At 32.1% G+C, this 22,322-nt stretch overlaps 1 protein-coding gene across 8 annotated transcripts in view; it reads left to right on the top strand.

The window, feature by feature from the left end:
• The window catches only part of LOC564564 (solute carrier family 41 member 1), a 142,859-nt gene that overhangs the window by 115,789 nt on the left and 4,748 nt on the right, over window positions 1-22,322 (top strand). For all 8 annotated transcript variants that reach the window (XM_073939261.1, XM_073939263.1, XM_068216930.2 and 5 more), the window contains 7 exons: window positions 3,777-3,884; window positions 4,063-4,134; window positions 8,349-8,493; window positions 10,768-10,914; window positions 14,164-14,308; window positions 16,519-16,598; window positions 20,283-20,417. In XM_073939261.1, the coding sequence (XP_073795362.1) occupies window positions 3,777-3,884; window positions 4,063-4,134; window positions 8,349-8,493; window positions 10,768-10,914; window positions 14,164-14,308; window positions 16,519-16,598; window positions 20,283-20,417 (832 nt within the window). The remainder of the gene's footprint in view (window positions 1-3,776; window positions 3,885-4,062; window positions 4,135-8,348; window positions 8,494-10,767; window positions 10,915-14,163; window positions 14,309-16,518; window positions 16,599-20,282; window positions 20,418-22,322) is intronic.

Below are 22,322 nucleotides of genomic sequence, written 5' to 3'. Positions count from 1 at the left end.
TTTATGGAGGAGTGTAAATATTGCAGTTATGACTGAGTAAAATGTGTTCAGATGAATAAAAAAGTCGAAAAATCACTTGATCACGTTAAAATATGTCTGTATTTTTACACATTTATTCACACGTTTGCATTACTGAGGGCAGGAGAGAGACAGGCTTGCACTGGTGAGCAGTATCTTCATAATATAGTTTAATTAAAATAAATGATCAACAAATGAATCTGTCTCGACAGCCTTTACATGTGAAGGCATTATCTATACACAAGCTGAATTCTTAATTAGAAAAATACAAAAAGCTATAAAATACTATTCATGAAAATACCTAAATAACAGACAAATCCAAATGCCCAACACAAGCGAGCTGCGCTCCAGACCAGATCAGCTCGATGACGTGTAATGTCTCCGACACCACCTGTAGTCCCATTTAGCAACTTGATAGCAAGCGTCTTTTTAAAGAAGCATGGCCAAATTAAAAATTCAAAAGTGTGCTGTAACTGATGTGTTTTATGTCGTAGAACAAAACGTGAAAATATCTTGCATTTGTGTTTGCCATGGACCTTATTTAAGCGATTTTACTGAAACCCCATTCAAAAAACCCATTGAGTTTGGGACGAGGGAACCGGAAGTGCTAAAATGCTAACTCGCTTCCGGGTTTTTGCATACAAATTGACGTCATAGTTCCTCCACTATATTGTGGCTGAAACTGATGTCATTAAGAAGCAACAAACGCAGAAGCAAACGCAGAAGCAAATGTTCAGACTCTGATCGAAGATTACCAAATTAAACCTTTTAAACCTTTTTTAGTAATTTAACTTGTATTAGCACAAGATTAATTATTCACCCAAAGGATAACAAAAAAAACTACATTTTAATTTTAATAGTTTTATGAATTTTAGTTGGGGAAAAAAGGTTGATCATTTTGGTTCCGAGTTAAAATTCTTGCTTGAACTCTGAGTTGACCTCTGCAAGATGTATGATTATAAAAGCAACTAAAGAAGTAATAAGTAAATAAATAAAAAATAAATAAATACAGAAGCATTTGTTTACAATCTTAGTTTCTCTTTAATTTATAGCAAAGCATTGCTTATTCTTATTGCTGTCTAATAATAAAAATAATAATATTAATATGAATATCAATGATGATAATAAAAATAATAATAGAATGATAATGATCCTGTTTGTACCTAGTGTTGTTTTTAAATGTATTTATGAATAATGTTTTATTTATTTATATATTTTTATTACAATTTTTATTACTATACTATCACTAAGCAATTTTTAAAAGAGAAAAAAAGACATTGACAACGATTAAGCAAATAATTTTATTATTAAAGAAATTTTAAAAACACTTCTCTTTGGTATACTATTACTAAAATTTTGATCTAGCACAAACTTAAAACAACCACATGTTAGCTTCGAGCAACAGTTCCCTGTGCTTCTGTTCTCCCAAACAGACATAGTTGGCATGGGCTGTGTTTTGTGTCTATTAATTGAATTGTCATGGGGACCAGCGAGACAGACAAAGGCTGTTTCTGGAGAGAGCAGAAACAGAAGTGGGCTAGATCCCAGGATGGCTTGTGACGTGACACCCTTTCCACCGAAGAGCCTGGACTTAGGCTGTGCGTGTGTTAAAAATAAAGGCCCCTGGCTGGCTGGCACTGCTCTCTGTTGATTTAAACATTACGGCTATTTTTAACTGCGTGAGTGGGTTTGCGAAGAGAGGAGCACTCAGCTCGTATACTGACACTTTGCTTAATATAAACGCAAAGCACAAGAAGCCATCAATGCTCAGTGAGTCACTGGCTCTTTGTCAGCTTGCTCATTATGAGCTGATATTTATGCCTTTGCTGATGACTGCTCCGTGTTTTGACTGTAAGTATCAAAATAAAAGAGGTGAAACTGACATCCAGTTGGATTGATCTGTACTTTTCTAAAGTATCTTTCATCTCAGTTTATGGCCTGTACATTAACACGTCTCTCAGTTTAGAAATATTGACAGTGTTTGTCACATTAAGAGTGATGTATGGGAAAGCCAGTGCACTTTTCAGTATAAAATATTATAGCTATTCTGCTTGCAATTCATGAAAGTTTAGATCTGGTGTTGAGACTTCGGTTTCCAGCATGCAATAGGGGTCAGATGTGTGTAATGAGTGATTATTTTTAGTACTGTTTGTCTTTTTTTGTATTTTCTGATTCTGTTGATTATTTTTGATGAATCTTGAGTGCATTTTTAAGCTATATCTGTGGATTTCTTTTATTTATTTTTGTTTTGCAACAGTTGTGGTTTGTGTGTTGGGGTTTCAGCGCTGTACAGTACAGAGTGAATGCCATAAACTAATAGTGATAATAAATCTGATTACAAAGCTGTTTGTGTGCACTGGATGTTTTGGTTGATTCATTTAGTTGGGGAAAAAAAAGGTTGATCATTTTAGTTCCGCATTAAATTCTTGCTTGAACTCTGAGTTGAACTCTGCACAGTGTATTATTATAAAACAACAACAAAAGAATGAATAAGTATATAAGTAAATGGGTAAGTCAATCAATCATCAAACAATCAATCAGTCAATCAGTCTGCGGACATTTGTTTACAATTTTAGTTTCTCACTCTATTGCAAAATTTTTTTAATCTTGTTTCTGTCTAATAATAATAATAATAATAATAATAATAATAATAATAATAATAATAATAATAATAATAATCCTGTTTGGACTTAATGTTGTTTTTAAATAAAGTCATGAATAATATTTAATTTTTTATTTATTTATATTTTATTACTCTATAAAAAAACTTTTTTTCAAATATATACATTTGTAAAAACACAGAAAAAAAAACACTTTTCTTTGGTATACTATTACTAAAATAATCATGTCTAATCATGACTTATTAATTTATTTATTTTAATATATATTTTTTACATTCATTTAAACTTGCAATTGTTTTATTCATACAAATTTATACTGTATTTTACAGTATATATATATATATATATATATATATATATATATATATATATATATATATATATATATACATTTTTTTCTTTTTTTATATTTATAAAATTATTTTTTGGTATCGGGTATGACTGGTTTAACAATGACTTGATTCTTAAAATGTTAGGACAATTTATTTTTATTGTCTTAAAGGTGCAGTATGAACGTTTGACACCAAGTGGTTGAACTAGGTATTGCATTCCTGGATCAAAACAAACGCAATTGCGGGTTGCCAGATTGATAACCAACAGGAGTGAATCTGACTATCGAACCTAAAGACTGATTTAAATTGTGTTCTATATCAAAGCAACGCGATATTAGGAATTTTCTCCATATTAAAAGGAGTTTTTGTCCTAACTAACACCTCAAATTGATGTATTAGAAACAGCTTCTATTTCTTGCAGCTGAACAACAGAAAACTTTGACAATGATCATCTCAGGTACACCTCATACTTAAATGCTAACAATGTGAGTTTGAATGCTAGTTTACATGACATTTATCATTTATTGCCATATACTAAAATCAGCAGATATTTCACCTCAGATCTTGAAAAAAAAACTGTTTGAAATTGAACTTTAGAACTAAACACATATCAGTGATTCAGCATGTAGGTGTAATAATGTTAAAGAGGTTTAATATGTATTAATTAGATTATAAACCTTACCATTTCATGAGTGAGTGCATATTCTGTGCTTCTGAATGGCTGTATTTACATTTTTGTTGTGTTTTATCTGGTTTAAACAGCTCAATTGGCCTTAACTATCATCTGTGTGCCTGTGTGTTTCAGCATTGGGAAGTGTTTAAGGTGATCACCGAGGTCTTCATCTTGGTACCTGCTCTGGTCGGCCTGAAAGGAAACCTAGAGATGACTCTGGCATCTCGTCTGTCTACTGCTGTATGTAAAAAATACTTGCCCAGTTGGATAAGAAATGCATTACTTGTTTGCATAATAAAGTATATAATCTATCACAGGGTGTAAACCTTAGTGTTTAATGACCCTGAGATGATTAAAAGTGTCTCGCCGATTAAATTAAAATGAAAACTTCTGCGTTTTTGTCTCTCATCTTACTCAGGCTAACACTGGACAGATGGACGACCCCAAACAGCAGTGGCTGATGGTGACCTGTAATCTTGCACTCATTCAGGTATGTTAGTCACAAATGCTTTTTATTATATTGAAATATTACATACACCTTTTTACATTTATGGGTTGGGGATCTTTAATTAAAAAGAACTGAAACAAATCCCTTTAAATAATGTCGCACTATAAATTTCTATATATGCGTACATTTTTTGGAAATTGTGATTTTTACATCTAAAAAAACAAAGTAAATAGCTTTCCATTGGTGTACTGTATGGTTTGTAAGGTAGAGTTTCACAGGACTTTTAATTTTCTCCTGAAGAAAGCAAGGCAGCACCATCTTGAATGACCCATGGATGAGTAAATCAACTGTCCCTTTAACAATGTTGTTCAGATAAATATAACCCCGATGTTTCAAAATGTTAGAACAAACTTTGCCAAATGGAAATTGTTAAATCTGACTTTTTTGGGGGTAGGTTAATGCAATTAAAATGGTATCGTCAAGGATTCATTATATTTCTATGATGATTCCTTTGGAGTTTCCATTATCCATCTTTAAGCTGTACAATCAGTTAGTAAGGGCTTTTTGTGGGAGGGGAAGAAGCCCAGAATTAGTATGAAAAAATGTTTACCACTAGCAGGGTTCATACGGTCATGAAAAACGTGGAAAAGTCATGGAATTTGGACATGGCATTTTCAAGGTCCGGAAAAGTCATGGAAAACAAATATCTGTGTTCTTGAATTTAGGTTACAGGGTCCTTTTACACAGATCCACCAACTACCAATGGTGTTATTTCAGTGACAAATGTTTTAAGCACAGTATTACGAGTCGAGATCGCATTTATGTAATACGAGCATGTGAATCTCTTTGCTTGAGCGCCGATTTTCTCTGTTCGTGTACAAAACTTCTTGCACGCCTTCTTGCAGATTTTCTTGTGCGCTCTCAGATAAATGCTTCTGAAGTGCAATTTAGCACGTTTATGTAGTATGTATGTCTCCAACGGTTATTAGATTAGCTAGGATTATTTATAAATGTCTCCAACAGACAGAGTGGCATTAATGTGTCCCGAAGTAAAGTTAAACGGCTATAAACTTTAGCAAGATTTAGTCTTTCTTTGTTGTATGCCATAGACCCTTATCTATAAATAAAGTATAATTATGGAAACTGTGTTCATCCTAACTAAAAGCTACGTTGTGTTTGCTGGCCTCACGCATCAAGCACCTGTCAGTCAATCAGTCAGTCAGCATTTAACCTAAAAGGGCTAAACAAATAACGCACAGCACTACTACGGTTATAGAAAAGTTCACGCTGTAATAATTCACTTACCTCTTAATATGTTTAGGTGCGATTATAACCCGCTAATAATGAATGTTTTGATTGAGAGGCAGTAATGTAGCTGTGGTGGGATGAATTTTGGTGTGCCGCCCCACTATAGGAGAATGAATGTAGCGGAAACCTTGGGTCAGTTGTCTTGGCTTCTAACTTGTCCTTTGCCAATCACATACTCTCACATTATTAGTGCAGTGAAAGCATTATCTAAATCAATTTTACACACACACACGCACACACACACACACACACACACACACACACACACACACACACACACACACACACACACACACACACAAACACATATATATATATATATACATACATACATACATACATTTAAACTAAATAGATTGCTGCATGTTTCACCACATACTGTAATACATTTAAACATGCATTGTTTTTTTTTTTACCACACATATGTATTGCATGAAACATTAGATCATGAAAATTTACTTGAAAGTCTTGAAAAAAAATCATGGAAAAGTCCTGGAAGTTTAGTAGTAAAAATGTGTATGAACCCTGCACTAGAACAAAGGGAGCATTGACTGCATTTGAGATGATTCAATGAAAATAGAGAAAACTCTGACTTGCCCATTCAGTGTTATTGATTCTTTATCTTAGAAATGTTTCCATTTTATTGTGGATGGGGAAGTCAACCCTATATCGGAACACTCACAGCAGGTCTGGAAAAAAGTACATAAGATATTTCTTTTTCCTCTATTATAAACAAGGCTATTCTTCATTATGGAATGACCCTGCTATTAAGATAGGAAAGAAAACAGTGTATTGGAAAGATTGGTGTAAAAAAGGCCTGAAAACAATTGATGATTTATATGGGCAGAGAACACTGGGTTCATTTCAGGAGTAGAAATGATTCAATGATTAGATAAAGGGGATTTCTGGAAATATGCATAGCAGTATTAAAAAAAGTGTTTATTAAGGTTTCTAAATATTCCAAAGTCAGTGCAAACTACATCTTTTGTGTATATGATTGCTGCAAACTACATGTATGGAAAAAGCGATCATTTAAGAATTGTTTGGGAGAAAGACTTGCAGGTGGAATTTGAAGAGAGTGAATTGGAGGCAGTAGTTTCTGGTAAAGGGGGTCCTGTGAGAAATGTTAGAAGTACACTCATACATACAAGATAATTAATCAATGTTACTGGATCCCAGTAAGAGTGCATAGGATAGGATTAATGAAAAATAACCACTGTTGGAAATGTGGTCATTCTGGGCACCTTTTTACATTTAGGACCAATCCCAATTCTACCCTTAGCCCTTCCCCCTACCCCTTGCTTTGAGCGGTCCCGTGAAGGGGTAGGGGTGTTCCAATTTTCTTTATCTTGAAGGCGTAGGGCTAAGAGGAAGTGGTAGATAGCCCTTTGAATGGAGACTTTTCAGGACCACACTCGAAACCAAGAGCTAAGAAACTTTCTCAGAATACTCCAGCAGGATAGCTACACCCAGAAGTAAGGAGAATTACAAATTAGTATTTTTTTATCATTATTATGAATTTTTACAACAAACCAGCACATGTTTTCAAACATTTATAACCACGTGTTTTACCATCATGCTTTAAAAAAAACCCGCTAAAATACAAACCGCTAAATGTCGCTGTCTATAATCCCTAATAATAACTTCTGTATAGCAGTCACGCAACATACTGTCACTCGATGACACTCAAATACCATGTCAGAAAAGTCTTGTGGCTGGGAATGGGCTTTGTTATAATGCTATGATGTTAATGTTGTTTTTGGTGTATTTACATAGATGAATATGACCATGGTGTAAATGCGTAGTAATATATCGTTATGATAACATAATATATGTCTTCAATGATTTCCTGAAGATAAATACCAAAAAAAAAAAGCAATTGAAGTAGTGAACTACAGCAGTCACGATCGTCTGATCTTATATGAAGCAAGAAATCACGATGACATGTGATGTCGTATGCAGTTGCTGTAGTCCTATCCCATTTCTTAGGGGTAAATTTTTAAGCACTTCCCTTTTACACTCGGTTTTAAGGGCCCAGGGGAAGGGTAGGGGTACAAAAATAGATTGGGATTGTCCTTAATGTAAAGCTGTCATTTGGTGGCTCCATTCTGGACAAGAGTTATTCACAACCTTGAGAAATGGCTGGGACAACCTTTACCTTATTCACCAAGAGTTTGTTTTCTTGGTGATACATCCACTCTATGGAAGGTAATATCTAAAGCACAGGCTGGGCTAGTCATTGCAGGATGTATTATGGCTGTGAGACTGGTGCTGCGAAATTGGAAGAACTCAGATACTCCCTTATTGAAGGATTGGACAGAGCTGATGACTTCTATTGCATCATATGAACGCCTGTTGGCAAGACTCATACTTTCAATGAGAAATGGGGTAGCTTTTTACAGTATTTGGAGAGCATGTACAAGGAAAATTGAAGGGTTGTCACTTTGGCTGTTGTATTATTTTATATTTAATATTTATGTTATAATTTTTGTTTTGTTATTATTTTTGATTATAATTTGTTTACATTATTTTCCTGAATGTTGATTTGTGAACTTTATGTTGTGTGGGGTATAAAAGTTCAAAATAAAAAGAAAGTTTGATGTCATAAAACTATCCCTTTAGCAGAAGTTACTCCCATAATTCACAGAAAGCATCATGGGAAGTAGGTAAAAAATGTAGCTAACCCATGGGAATCTTAGGATTGGTGTCTGTCAGGAGAAAAATGATCCAATACGAGCATGAATTAACTGAACAAACATTCATTAAACATTCAACAAATCTAAAAGAATATGAAGAATTACTCTGAGACTTGAGTCCTGCAGGAGCCCTCGGTCTTGAATAGCAAGAGCACTCATTATAAAGATGAATTTTTAATGAGGGTTTAATAATGAATGAAGCTGAATGATGAGCAGCTGTGATGGAGAGATTGTCTGGCTGTTTTTCCTCAGGTTCAGGCCACTGTGGTGGGTTTTCTGGCGGCTCTGGCAGCTGTAGGTCTTGGTTCCCTGTCCAGAGGAGGTGTAGAGCTGGACCAGGCTGCAGTCTTGTGTGCTAGCAGTGTTACTACTGCATTTGTGGCCGCTCTGTCTTTAGGTACAACACTCTTTATTCCTTTGAAAGCATGAAAGCAATATACAGTACACTACCTGACAAAAGTCTTGTTGCCTTTCCAAGATTTTTAGAACAACAAATAATAGCTTGAATTCTAGTTGATCATTTGGTGTCAGAAGTGGCTTATATGTAAGCTAAATGCTTCTAGATTATGCTTATTTTACCTAAATAAAACATGATCATGGCTTACTTTTAAATTATTTAATTCGGACAGTAAGGTCTGACTTTGCTTAGACAAAAGTCTTGTCACTTAACAGAAATAATGTCGGTATAAAATATAAAGTCATGCTGCAGTGGAAAAAAAATTCTGTATGACTCCCATGAGCTTGGAGAACTGCATCCATACATCTCTGCAATGACTCAAACAACTTATTAATAAAGTCATCTGGAATGGCAAAGAAAGCGTTTTAAAAAGTATCTTACCCCAGACATTCTTAATAACGTTCATGCCTGGTCACTGGGTTGGCCAATCCTGGAGCACCTTGACCTTTTTTGCATTCAGTAACGTTGATGCGGAGGCTGAAGTATGAGAAGGAGCGCTATCCTGCTGAAAAATTTGTCCTGTGGTTTGTAATGTAACGGGCAGCACAAATGTCTTAAGACCTCAGGCTGGCAATGTTGCCATCCATTCTGCAGATCTCTCGCACGCCACTATACTGAATGTAACCCCAAACCATGATTTTTCCTTCCCCAAACTTGACTGATTTTTGTGAGAATCTTGGGTCCGTGCGGTACTGCCTATGCAGTATTTATGATGATTGGGATGCAGTTCAACCGATGATTCATCTGAAAAAATCTACCTTCTGCCACTTTTCCAAATGATCAACTAGAAGTCAAGTTATTCTTTTTTACTTTTACAACTGGGATTCACGACAAGACTTTTGTATGACTAAGTGTAATTCAATTCTTCCAGATCTGATGTTTAAAAAGATATAGATGTGCGTGCAGATATTAAATGGGTCATGAGGGTTAATCAAATTTGGTTTAAACCAAGTAACCAAGCCTATATAGAAAATGTGCATATTATAAATAAATAACTTTTCATAAGTTATAGGAAAATCTGCATTTTGTTTTTTGCTCATTTAATACAGAAAATATTTTTATCCAAAGGTTTGGACCACATGATTTTAAGTATTTTTTTTATTTAACAAAGATGCATTGTTGATTAGATATAATGATATAGACTTGTAATATTATAAATTTATTCTTCAGAAAAAAAAAAGCTATTGCACTATTCGTCAACTATACATTTTTAAAAAAAATAAAAATATGCCCACAGTTTCCACAAAAATATTATCTCAACAGTTTTCAGTGTTGATTATAATAAGATATGTTTCTTTAGCAGGATATTAAGTGTCAGTGCAGACTAGAGTAATGACCTCTCATAATGTCCATAAAAATAGAAAAATTTAGAAAATAATAATATTTAAAAAGTTTGATTTACTGTATTTTGATAAACTGAAGAATTGGTTATCAAAAAGGACTTTTTTCAAAAACATAAAAAAATAACTGTTATGGCATGCAACATTTTAACACCTAGATTATGATTTCAGTGTTTTTTTTTTTTTTTTTTTTTTTTTACATTTTTTATCATTAATTGTTTCTTAAATAAATGTATTTGAATGTCAAAATCTACATATTTGAAGTAACGTTTTGTAAAGTATAATTTACTTTATTATTATTGTTGTTGTTATTTTTACAAAATACAGTACTTTTTTTAAACTACTGAACTATTTATCAAATTATTTTCAAAATTCAAATCTCCATCACAGTTAAAATATATATACATATATATATATATATATATATATATATATATATATATATATATATATATATATATATATATATATATATATATATATATATATTATCATAGTTGATGATTAATTGCTTATTAAGTGTGACTTCACAATAGAGTAAAGGCTTCTCAAATGTATTAAAATGTAACATAACTAAAATAGAATATAAATATAGAAAATTCAAGTAATATAGACTATTCTATATTTTTCATCAGCTGCAGCTGTTTTCATAAAATACTTTTAAAAAACTCAGTTGAACTGTTAATATGGCATGCAGCATTTTAAAGTAACAAGAAACACACCTAACCTAGACTATTATTTCAGTGTTTTTTTTACATTTAATTTGTTATTATTTTTTAAGGAAAAGTGCATATATATGTGATATTTTAGTAATTTTCGTTGATTGAACCTTTTCGCTACCGTCACAGACTCTGCTTCTGTCTGTCACGCTCAGGTCTGGTGATGATTGGTGTGATTATCGGCTCCAGGAAGGTGGGCATCAACCCTGATAATGTGGCCACACCAATAGCAGCGAGTCTGGGAGATCTGATCACTCTTTCTCTGCTGGCAGGAGTCAGCAGCACACTCTTCCAGTACAGAGGTGTGTGTGTGTGTGTGTGTTTGTCTGCTTATTCATTCATTATTTATCTTTACTTAAAAATAAAAATCTGCCATATTTACAACCTAAAATATGTGTGCTGCTCTGAATGTTGTACAGTGCCTTAAGAAAAGATTTGTTTGTAACAGTCATAATTAATAGCATTAATCTGGCGTTAACAAAGGCATAGTTCACCCAAAAATGACAATTTACTCAGTATTTGCAAACCTTTATGAGCTTTTTTTTCTGTTGAACAAAAAAGGCGATATTTTGAAAACTTGTAACTATTGACTTTCATGGTAGAAAAAAACCAAATACTATAATCAATGGTTTCCAACATTTTTTAAAATATCTTCTTTTGTATTCAAAACATAAAAGAAACTTGTAAAGGTTTAAAACAAATAAACAGTGAGTAAATGATGAAGGAATTTTCATTTTTGGCTGAACTATTGCTTTAAATAAGTAAAAATTTATCAACTTTAAATGTCAACAAGTTAATTATAATGTATTGATATAATTAATTTAACCCTATATCACTTATCGCTATTATTATCAGTGTTTATGTTATATGTACTTGATTCTCACTTCTTATGTGAATACAGAGTGTGAGCTGTGAAATGTGTACCAGAAGAGGGCAGTAGAAACGCATATACCTTTATACCTTTTTAAATACCTTCTGGTCAGATATGTATCAGAAACAGAATAAGCTTTGTTCACTGAGTGTACGCAAACACACAAGGATTTTTTTTTTGTGTGTGTTTTTTCAGGAGCTACAGTACATACATCTATATCAACCCAAGAACACAGAATGACATTTAAATTAGTGGAAAATAAAATAAACAATACAAGTTCGGAAGTTTGGAATTAGAAGTGTGTGTATATATATATATATATATATATATATATATATATATATATATATATATATATATATATATATATATATATATATATATATATATATATATATATATATATATATGTGGTTTATGTGCAGTATTTGCATTGTTGACTTTTTTAATTGTATAAATTGGGTTTAAAATGTTAAATTTAAAAGTATTTACAATCAAGTGACTTTATGGGTTACAAAAACCATAAGCAGTCCAATCCTGTATGTTAATGACCAGAAAGAAAACAGGTGGCAACTGATGTGTTAACTATTTAAAGATAGACCATCAGGCCATTTACAAAGAGAAAAAAGAATTCATCTCTTGATTTAGTTTGAAGACCAGCGACCCAGCGACCTTCTTGCTGTGAGGCGACAGCACTACCTACTGCGCCACTGCTTCGCCCAAATTCAATATTCATATAGCAATATACATATTCAATATTCATATGTCAATAAACATATTCATATATAAATGTACATAATCGATATTCATATCAATATACATATTCAATTTTCATATATCAATATCCATATTCATGACTCATATATCAATATAGGCTTTCAATATTCATATATCTATACGCATATTCAATTTTCATATATCAATATCCATATTCATGATTCATATATCAATATACGCTTTCAATATTCATATATCTATACGCATATTCAATTTTCATATATCAATATACATATTCATGATTCATATATCAATATACGCTTTCAATATTCATATATCTATACGCATATTCAATTTTCATATATCAATATCCATATTCATGATTTATATATCAATATAGGCTTTCAATATTCATATATCTATACGCATATTCAATTTTCATATATCCATATACATATTCATATATCAATATACGCTTTCAATATTCATATATCTATACGCATATTCAATTTTCATATATCCATATACATATTCATATATCAATATACGCTTTCAATATTCATATATTTATACGCATATTCAATTTTCATATATTAATATACATATTCATGATTCAAATATCAATATACGCTTTCAATATTCATATATCTGTGCGCATATTCAATTTTCATATATCAATATCCATATTCATGATTCATATATCAATATACTCTTTCAATATTCATATATCTATACGCATATTAAATTTTCACATATCAATATTCATATTCATGATTCATATATCAATATACGCTTTCAATATTCATAAATCTATACGCATATTCAATTTTCACATATCAATATACATATATTAATGATTCATATATCAATATACACTTTCAATATTCATATATCTATACGCATATTAAATTTTTATATATCAATATATATATTAATGATTCATATATTAATTTACGCTTTCAATATTCATATATCTATACGCATATTCAATTTTCATATATCAATATACATATTCGATATTCTTAAATAAATATGCATAAATGATATTTATATCAATATACATATTTATTTTCATCTATCAGTATACATATTCGATATTCATATATCAATATACTGTACATATTCAATATCCTTATATCAATATATATATTTAATATACATATATCAATATACATAATTAATATCCATATATCAATATACATAAACAATATTCATATATCCATATATTGTACATATTCAATATCCATATATCATTATACATATTCAATATCTATATATCAATATTCATATTCAATATCCATGTTTTATATTCAATATTTATGTATCATTATACATAAAATGTACATATTTCTTTTTATAACTATATTTGTTGTTTTCTTAAACACTCTTACACAATGACCTACAAATTCCAACCTTCAAACTTTTACAAAACAATGAAATGTATCATGAAATATGATGACAATGAAAGATATATATATATATATATACACACACACAAACAATGCATAAAAGTAAAATAATAAAATATATAAATACAATAAGTCAATAATAAATAAAATACCCATGACACAAACAAAGAAACAAACAAAAAATAAACAAACAAAAAACCTTACAGTTTGAATCTAAATTAGTCTGATGCTCTTCAATTTAAATTTCCTGTAGAAGTTATGTCTTTAAAATAATCTATGAAAGGTTGCCAGATTTAATAAAATTTGTCTTTTTATGTACATCTTTAATATTCAAAGCTATAATAGGAACAAATATAAAACATGGCTTTGTTTCTTCAACATTCTTCAGTATATGTTTATTTTCAATGGAAGAAAGAAACTCGGAACAGGTTTAGAACAACTGAAGGGTGATTAAATGATGACTGAATTTTTGATGGAACTGTCCCTTTAAATCATATCGCCCGATATGTCAAATGGTCAGTAATTTGTCATCTGTATGATCTGTTTGTGTGCAGATGTGTGGTATTTGTCCCCGTTGGTGTGTGTTTTCTTTCTGCTGCTGATTCCTGTATGGGTGGTCATCGCCAGACGGAGTCCTCAGATTAAAGAGGTGCTAAAGTCTGGCTGGCAGCCGGTGATCGTGGCCATGTCCATCAGCAGGTACAAACGTAAATAACAGAGACACACTTTAAGTCAGTAATATAACAGAAATGTTATATTCAATTGAACTGAAAAGGAAACCAGCGGGACCACTTTAATTGGGTCAAGAAAGATTGTTTAGTCATCATAATGCAGTTTACAAAATGCATCGATTTTTATTTTTTTTATTTTTTTTTTTGGAAGGAAAATGTTTTGTCATGTACAGTTGAAGTCAGAATTATTAGCCCCCCTGTATATTTTTTCCCCAATTTCTGTTTAATGGAAATAAGATTTTTTTTTAACACATTTCTTAACATAATAGTTTTAATATCTCATCTCTACTAACTGATTTATTTTATCTTTGCCATGATGACAGTTCATCATATTTGACTAGATATGTTTTAGGATGCTAGTATTCAGCTTAAAATGACATTTAAAGGCGTAACCAGGGTAATTAGGCAAGTCATTGTAAAATGATGGTTTGTTTTGTAGACAATCGAAAAAAAAAATTGCTTAAGGGGGTAATAATATTTACCTTAATGTTTTTTTTTATTTTATTTTTTATTAAATACTGCTTTTATTCTAGCTGAAATAAAACAAATAAGACTTACTCCAGAAGTAAAAAATATTATAGGAAATAGTGTGAAAAATGTCTTGCTCTGTTAAACATCAGTTCAGAAATATTCAGAAAAAAAATCACATGAGAGCTAATCATTTTGACTTCAACTGTATGTTATCCTTTTTTCCTGAATGAGTAAACAGGTATTATGTCAGACTGACAATAGACTGACATCTATTGTCGATCTGACATAACTCGTATTGACTGACTGACAACTGTACAAAAAAGATTCAAAATACACATCAAAAAGCTTGTAAAAAGAAGACATGTTTATTTATATTAGTGTAAAAACATTTGTTATTCTTATTTGGTCTATCTGGCATGTTTTTATAATTTTCACACACAGTTTTTTTTAGACTGAACTTTATTCATAATTGTGTACATGGACTCCTGGCGAACATTAGTACAAGAAAAATCTGTCATTTTAGTATTTATTTTTAAATAAATTTGATAGCTTTTGATCAATTTTGAGGTTAAAAATCATTCAATTCCATTTATTCAGGCTAAATGGGGTTAATATTTGGTTTGTTATACGTTTTTAGGATATATTCAAAATGACAATTTTTTACCAGTATTGAACATTATATATATATATATATATACATATATATATATATATATATATATATATATATATATATATATATATATATATATATATATATATATAAATGTTCAATACTGGTAAAAAATTGTATAATATATATATATATGTGTGTGTGTGTGTGTGTGTGTTTATTTAGATTTCAATGCATTATGACGTTAAAATATATTAGTTAATAAAATTATAAGCCTCCCTATAATATCTATTTATTTATATATTTATTTATTTTTAATTTCCCAAATGATGTTTAACAGGGCAAGGAAATTTTCACAGTATGTCTGATAATATTTTTTGTTCCAGATAAAGTCTTATTTGTTTTATTTCGGCTTGAATAAAAGCAGTTTTTAATTTTTTAAAACCATTTTAAGGTTAAGCAATTTTAAGGTTAAGCAATATTTTTTGTCCAATAGTCTACAGAACAAACCATCATTATACAATAACTTGCCTAATTACCCTAACCTGCCTAGTTACCCTAATTAACCTAGTTAACCCTTTAAATGTTATTCTATGCTGTATAGAGATGTCGTGAAAACATCTAGTTAAATATTATTTACTGTTATTTACTGTCATCATGGCAAAAATATAAAAAATCAGTTATTAGATATGGGTTATTAAAACTATTATGTTTAGAAATGTGTTGAAAAAATCAGTTAAAGTCAGAATTATTAGCCCTCTTTTGAATATATACATTTTTAACAAAAAATTATTAGCCCCTTTTGTTTTTCTTTTTTTAAATATTTCCCAAATGATGTTTCTTCTGGAGAAAGTCTTATTTGTATTATTTCAGCAAGAATAAAATCAGTAAAAAAAAAAGACACTTTAGGATTAAAATGATTAGCTCCTTTAAGCAATTTTTTTATTATTTTATTTTTTAAGCTAGTTTCATCAATGTAGATTAAGTCATGTGAATTCAACACAGTTTTTTAAACAATATGTAAATATTTACAGAGTTGTCAATTGTCAGTCAACAAATAAAGTAAATATTCTTTCATTTGTTTGCGTTTTTAGTTTTGGAGGTCTTATTCTTGATAAGACTGTGAGCGATCCCAACTTTGAGGGCATGGCGGTCTTCACACCAGTCATAAACGGTGAGTAAATGTCCATAACAAACCGCACTTTGAGCACAGATACCTTTCACATACTCCAAACCATACAGCCCTAGTACAAAAAAGAAACAGCAGTAGGCCTGAAAAACAAATTTGGAAATGTCACTTCACACTCCTCTTCAACCGCTCATCACAGTAAAATTGATCACATCTCTCTCAGTGTTTGGAACTCGTCTTGTAGATTCAGGGAGGCGATTGTTCTCTGCTGCCAAAATAAAACCGTCCCGTTCCAAATCGGCACGATAAATCAGGGCACTGGCTCTCCACTTGCGACGTTTCACCGTACATGAAAGAAGTCAAGCATTTTGATGGGAGTTTAACTAATAGACTTAAAAACCTCAGCCGAGGCAGAGTTTTGTTTTGGTTTTACACAAAATATCACTTGTGCTGATTTATTAACTTAAGCAAAATCTGGTTTAGATTTGCCCTCATGGTTCTGTTCTTACCCAGATGCACATGTGCTCAAACCGTGACTCAACGTTATATTGATGGAAACTACACACATCCCAAAGGGAACTGAGCATGTTGGGTTGTAAAAGCGGTCTAATCCAGTAGTAGCTATTCTGACGTCTTCTCTAGTTGTTTATCAAGACAGATTTTATTCTGCTGGGATCTTCAATTCTGGTTTATAATGTCATTTTTAACTGTTTCTAATAAAATATACCATGAAAAAGCCTGCAAAGAATGTGATCCCGCTAAAATCCACAGATTTTTGAGCCCATCATTTATTCAATCAATCGATTTATTTATGTAAATGTGTTTTAAATGTGCTGTATGTAAGTTTTTGACTCTTCTAAAGCATAAAAAATCATAATATTTTTGCAGATGTTTAAGAAACGTGCTAAGTGAACATTCTTGTTTATCTGAAAAACAATGCTAAAGTCAGTTATTCTGCTTTGAAAATATGAGTTACATGCCCGAACGCTGTCTTTGTTTTGATTCTTTTAATCAGTGTATTTGATTCATTCATTCAGAAAGGCTCTCAAAGCATCCATCCGTGACCAAAATGCGACCTCTAGTGGTCAGTAGCAGACTCTGAAATGGGATGAAGATTCAGAGTTCCACATGAGCTTATTAATTAGCAAATAATATAAATATTACAAGCGTAAACATTAGGTGAGCAGGTTACATTGTAACCCAGTGTACTAATAATATGCCACTTGAGGAGATTTGCATTGATGAGCAATTTGGCTGTTTGCACCGGACGAAACACGACTGAAACATTAAAATACAGCCATTCAGAAGCACAGAATATGCACTCACTAGCCATGGGCTGGTATAAGATTCTGACAGTATGATAACCTTGGATAAAAACATCATGGTGTCAGTATTGTGATCGCTGCTTGAGAATAGATTCTATTTAAATGCCCCCCCCCCCCCCCCCCCCCATTGAAGACAAAACATTAAATATTAAGAAACATTAAAATATTTTGGACTATTAGCTTTTGATGTTGCCCTGAAAATGAAATAAAATAGTTGTGAAAAACATGGAAATATAAACCAAAACAAATCTTACACACAGTATCTTAGGAACTGTATAACAGAAAATGTTGGCGGTTTTAAAACCTTGACTTTTCCAAACCGCTGTAATCCTTGAAACAGTTTATTGTCCCATGTCTAGCACTCACTCACGAAATAGTAAGTTTTACAATCTAATTAATACACATTAAACCTCTTTAACATTATTAAATGTAAATGCTGAGCAAAAGTTCTTGTTAATCAGTTTGGACCAAAAGCCAACAAAAATATATTTTTTATTATTTATGTAATTGGCTTCATAATAAATAGACTTATAACAATGTTAAACTGTTAAACTTGTCATTTTACATATATATATATATATTTAACTACTAGAAAATGTAGTTATATATTCTCTCTCTCTCTCTCTCTCTCTCTCTCTCTCTCTCTCTCTCTCTCTCTCTCTCTCTCTCTCTCTCTCTCTCTCTCTCTCTCTCTCTCTCTCTCTCTCTCTCTCTCTCTCTCTCTATATATATATATATATATATACACACACAGTTGAAGTCAGAATTATTAGCCCCCCTGTTTATTTTTCCCCCCAATTTCTGTTTAATGGAGAGTTTGTTAGCACATTTTTAAGAATAATAGTTTTAAAAACCTATTTCTAATAACTGATTTATTTTATCTTTATCATGATGACAGTAAATAATATTTGACTAGATATTTTTCAAGACACTTCTATACAGCTTAAAGAGGCATTTAAAGGCTTAATTAGGTGAACTAGGCAGGTTAGGGTAATTAGGCAAGTTATTGTTTAATGATGGTTTGTTCTGTAGACTATCGAAAAAAGCTTAAAGCTTAAAGAGGCTAATAATTTTGTCCCAAAAATGTTTTTAAAAAAATTAAAAACTACTTTTATTCTAGCTAAAATAAAACAAATAAGACTTTCTCTAGAAGAAAAAAAATTATCAGACATACTGTGAAAATTTCCTTGCTCTGTTAAAAATAATTTGGGAAAAAATAAAATAAAATCAAAAGGGGGCTAATAATTCTGACTTCAACTGTATATATTATTTCACCATACAGTTAAAGTCAGAATAATATTTTTTTCTTCTGGCGAAAGTCTTTTTTGTTTTATTTTGGCTTAAATACAAGCAGTTATTAATTTTTTAACACCATTTTAAGGACAAAACTATTAGACCCTTTAAGCTATATATTTTTTCTATAGTCTACAGAACAAACCATTATTATTCAAGAACTTGCCTAATTACCCTAACCTGTCTAGTTAACCTAATTAACCTAGTTAAGCCCTTAAATGTCACTTTAAGCTGTATAGAAGTGTCGTGAAAAATATCTAGTCAAATATTATTTACTGTCATCATGGCAGAGATAAAATAAATCAGTTTTAAGAGATGAGTTATTAAAACTATTATGTTTAGAAATGTGTTGAAAAAAAACTTCTCTTTATTAAACAGATATTGGGGAAAAAAATAAACAGGGGGTCTGTTAATTCAGGGGGGCAATAATTCTGACTTCAGCTAATGTACTATGGTAAAAAAAAGTGTATACAACTACAATTTCTTGTTTTGACACCTTAAAGTACGCCACTACGAAATGATTACATTTATTTTTTCGTGGTTTTTAGAAATAATCATTCGTTTTAACCCTGTTTACATCTAAAATTTCATCCATAATGGTCTTAAAAGGGTTTTTAAAAGTCTTAAATTTAAAATTCACAGAAACCCTGTGAGCCTATTTCCCAAAAAACTGGAGTGTTCATTTTTAATGTCATTTCAGGCGTTGAGTTTTGCTAAATTAACGACGATGATAATAATGACAAAATTTCATGACTTTTAATGCCCCGCACAAATCCTAATAGATCTGCCGCTCTATTTTTCCAGCTGAACCCTGAGACAGACTGCTTTTAATTTGATCCCTCATTAACTAGCTTGATATTCACGTCAAGGCATTGCCCTCCTGCTGTAATATTCCTTATAGATCATGGACAAGTTTCCACAGAAAAGCTATTATAATCCTCTGAAATATGCCGAAAATGTTTATTTGAGTAATGTCAGTGTACACACTCCCCTGGACGGACGCTGCGTTCCAACACACGTTCCATTTGCGTTTCAAATGAGCGGGATATGAGGATTGTAATGGTGTAATGATTGGAAAGCGCTCGCATTCTTTCCTTTCTGACCTCCTCAGGTGTCGGGGGGAATCTGGTGGCCATCCAGGCCAGTCGTATCTCCACCTACCTTCATTTCTGGAGCGTCCCTGGAGTCCTGCCCTATAAGATGAGACAGCACTGGCCCAATCCCTGCGTCACCTTCTTCTCCTCAGGTGAGCTCACTGTCAAACTATTTCTCAATTCACTCCTTCAGACGCCGGAGATAAAGCCGGCAATTAGTCGTGTTTGCTGGTGATTATGGCTTGGGATTTGAACAAAGCCTGAACTCTGATGTTTACACTTGAAATCATTAATCATCCGTGCCGTTTGTGGATTGGACGTTGATATCGTAGGCTGTGCTGTTTGTTGAGGTGGAGTGTGCTGTTCATATTTGTAAGTTGTTAGGTTATGATTTTACAACAGAAAGAACAAAAGCTGTTTTCGTCAGCCTTTAGTTAAGACGTAAGTGCAATAATTCTTTGCAAATATTGTCCTAAAGGGTTAGTTCACATCAAAACAAAGGTTCGGTCATCATTTGCTTGTCACTTATATCATTCCAAACCCACAAGACATTTGTTAAACTTCAGAACACAAATTAGGATTTTTATTGATAGTTTTTATTTTAATATACAGTTGAAGTTAGCATTATTAGCCCCACTGAATTATTAGACTGCTTGTTTATTTTTTCCCTAATTTCTGTTTAACGGAGAGAAGATTTCTTCAACACATTTCTAAACATAACAGTTTTAATAACTCATTTCTAATAACGGATTTATTTTATTTTTGCCATGATGACAGTAAATAATATTTTACTAGATCTTATTAAAGACACTTCTATACAGCTTAAAGTGACATTTAAAGGGCCATGACACCCCCCCACTTTCGGTTAAAGTCTACTTCAGAATTTTTTCAAAAGATGCATGATTAATGGGCGTGGAGCTCCGCGAGCATCGGGCAGGAGTGGGTGTGGCCAGCAGGGGAGAACGTGACCGAACAACTGTTGTTGTCAGTTAGCTCACAAAATGAGACACAAACCGTGAGGAGACGCATGAGACGCATGATGATAGTTCACAAAGTTAAAATGCAAAGAAATGAACAGTGATTTAATGCCCTGCTACATTTGTTATTCGTAATTTCATATTCACATAACCACAATTTATATCATTATAAAGATAAGTGTGTTCATGTAAACACTATAAATGAGGACTTCTCCCTCAATCCCCGTATCCAGCAGACTCAGTGCAGCAGGTCTCCTGACTTCTGACAGGTGCTAACATTGTCTTAAATGATGCTCAACACACACAAATCTGTTAATATTAAAAAAAGTTCTCCATGGTGTCCTGAACCTTTAAAGGCTTAACTAGGTTAATTAGGGTAACTAGGCAGGTTAGAGTAATTAGGCAAGTTATTGTATAACGATCATTTGTGCTGTAGACAGTCGAGAAAAAATATAGCCAAAAGGGGCTAATAATTTTGTCCCTAAAATGGTGTCTCAAAAATTAAAAACTGCTTTTATTCTAGCTGAAATAAAACAAATAAGACTTTCTCCAAAGGAAAAAATATTATCAGACATACTGTGAAAATGTCCTTGCTCTGTTAAACATCATTTGGAAAATATTTAAAAAAGAAGAAAAGAATTCAAAGGGGGCTAATAATTCTGACGTCAACTGTTTATCTATATTTTAAGTAGGGCTGCATGATATTGCGATGACACTGCAATATTTTGCTTTGCTGCGATATGATTATAACATCACAGGTTTAACTAGCTGTATTCGGAAAGATTGATTCTTTCTGCTTACACAACAAATTAGTATAAATACAGCACTACAGCATACAAAAGAGAGAGATCAACTTAGAATATCACTTACCAGCATACCTGCCAACATGTCTGAAAATCTGGGAGACCGAGGGGAGGGGGTGTTCGGGGGTGAGGTCTCTAAATAATACTGTTGAGAACCGGGATAGGATGCAGCAGGTTTTGAGCGGCCGCTGCGATCGGGTACTGTATAAAGTTGGCGACCCGGGGGTGTTTACTGTATCAAAGAGGGGGGGGAGGGGGGGGGGGGGGGATTATGGGA

This window comes from Danio rerio, chromosome 23 (genome assembly GCF_049306965.1).
Source record: "Danio rerio strain Tuebingen ecotype United States chromosome 23, GRCz12tu, whole genome shotgun sequence".
NCBI lineage: Eukaryota > Metazoa > Chordata > Actinopteri > Cypriniformes > Danionidae > Danio > Danio rerio.
Note: the sequence above shows the minus strand (reverse complement) of the source record. Positions and strands in the feature narration are given on the sequence as shown.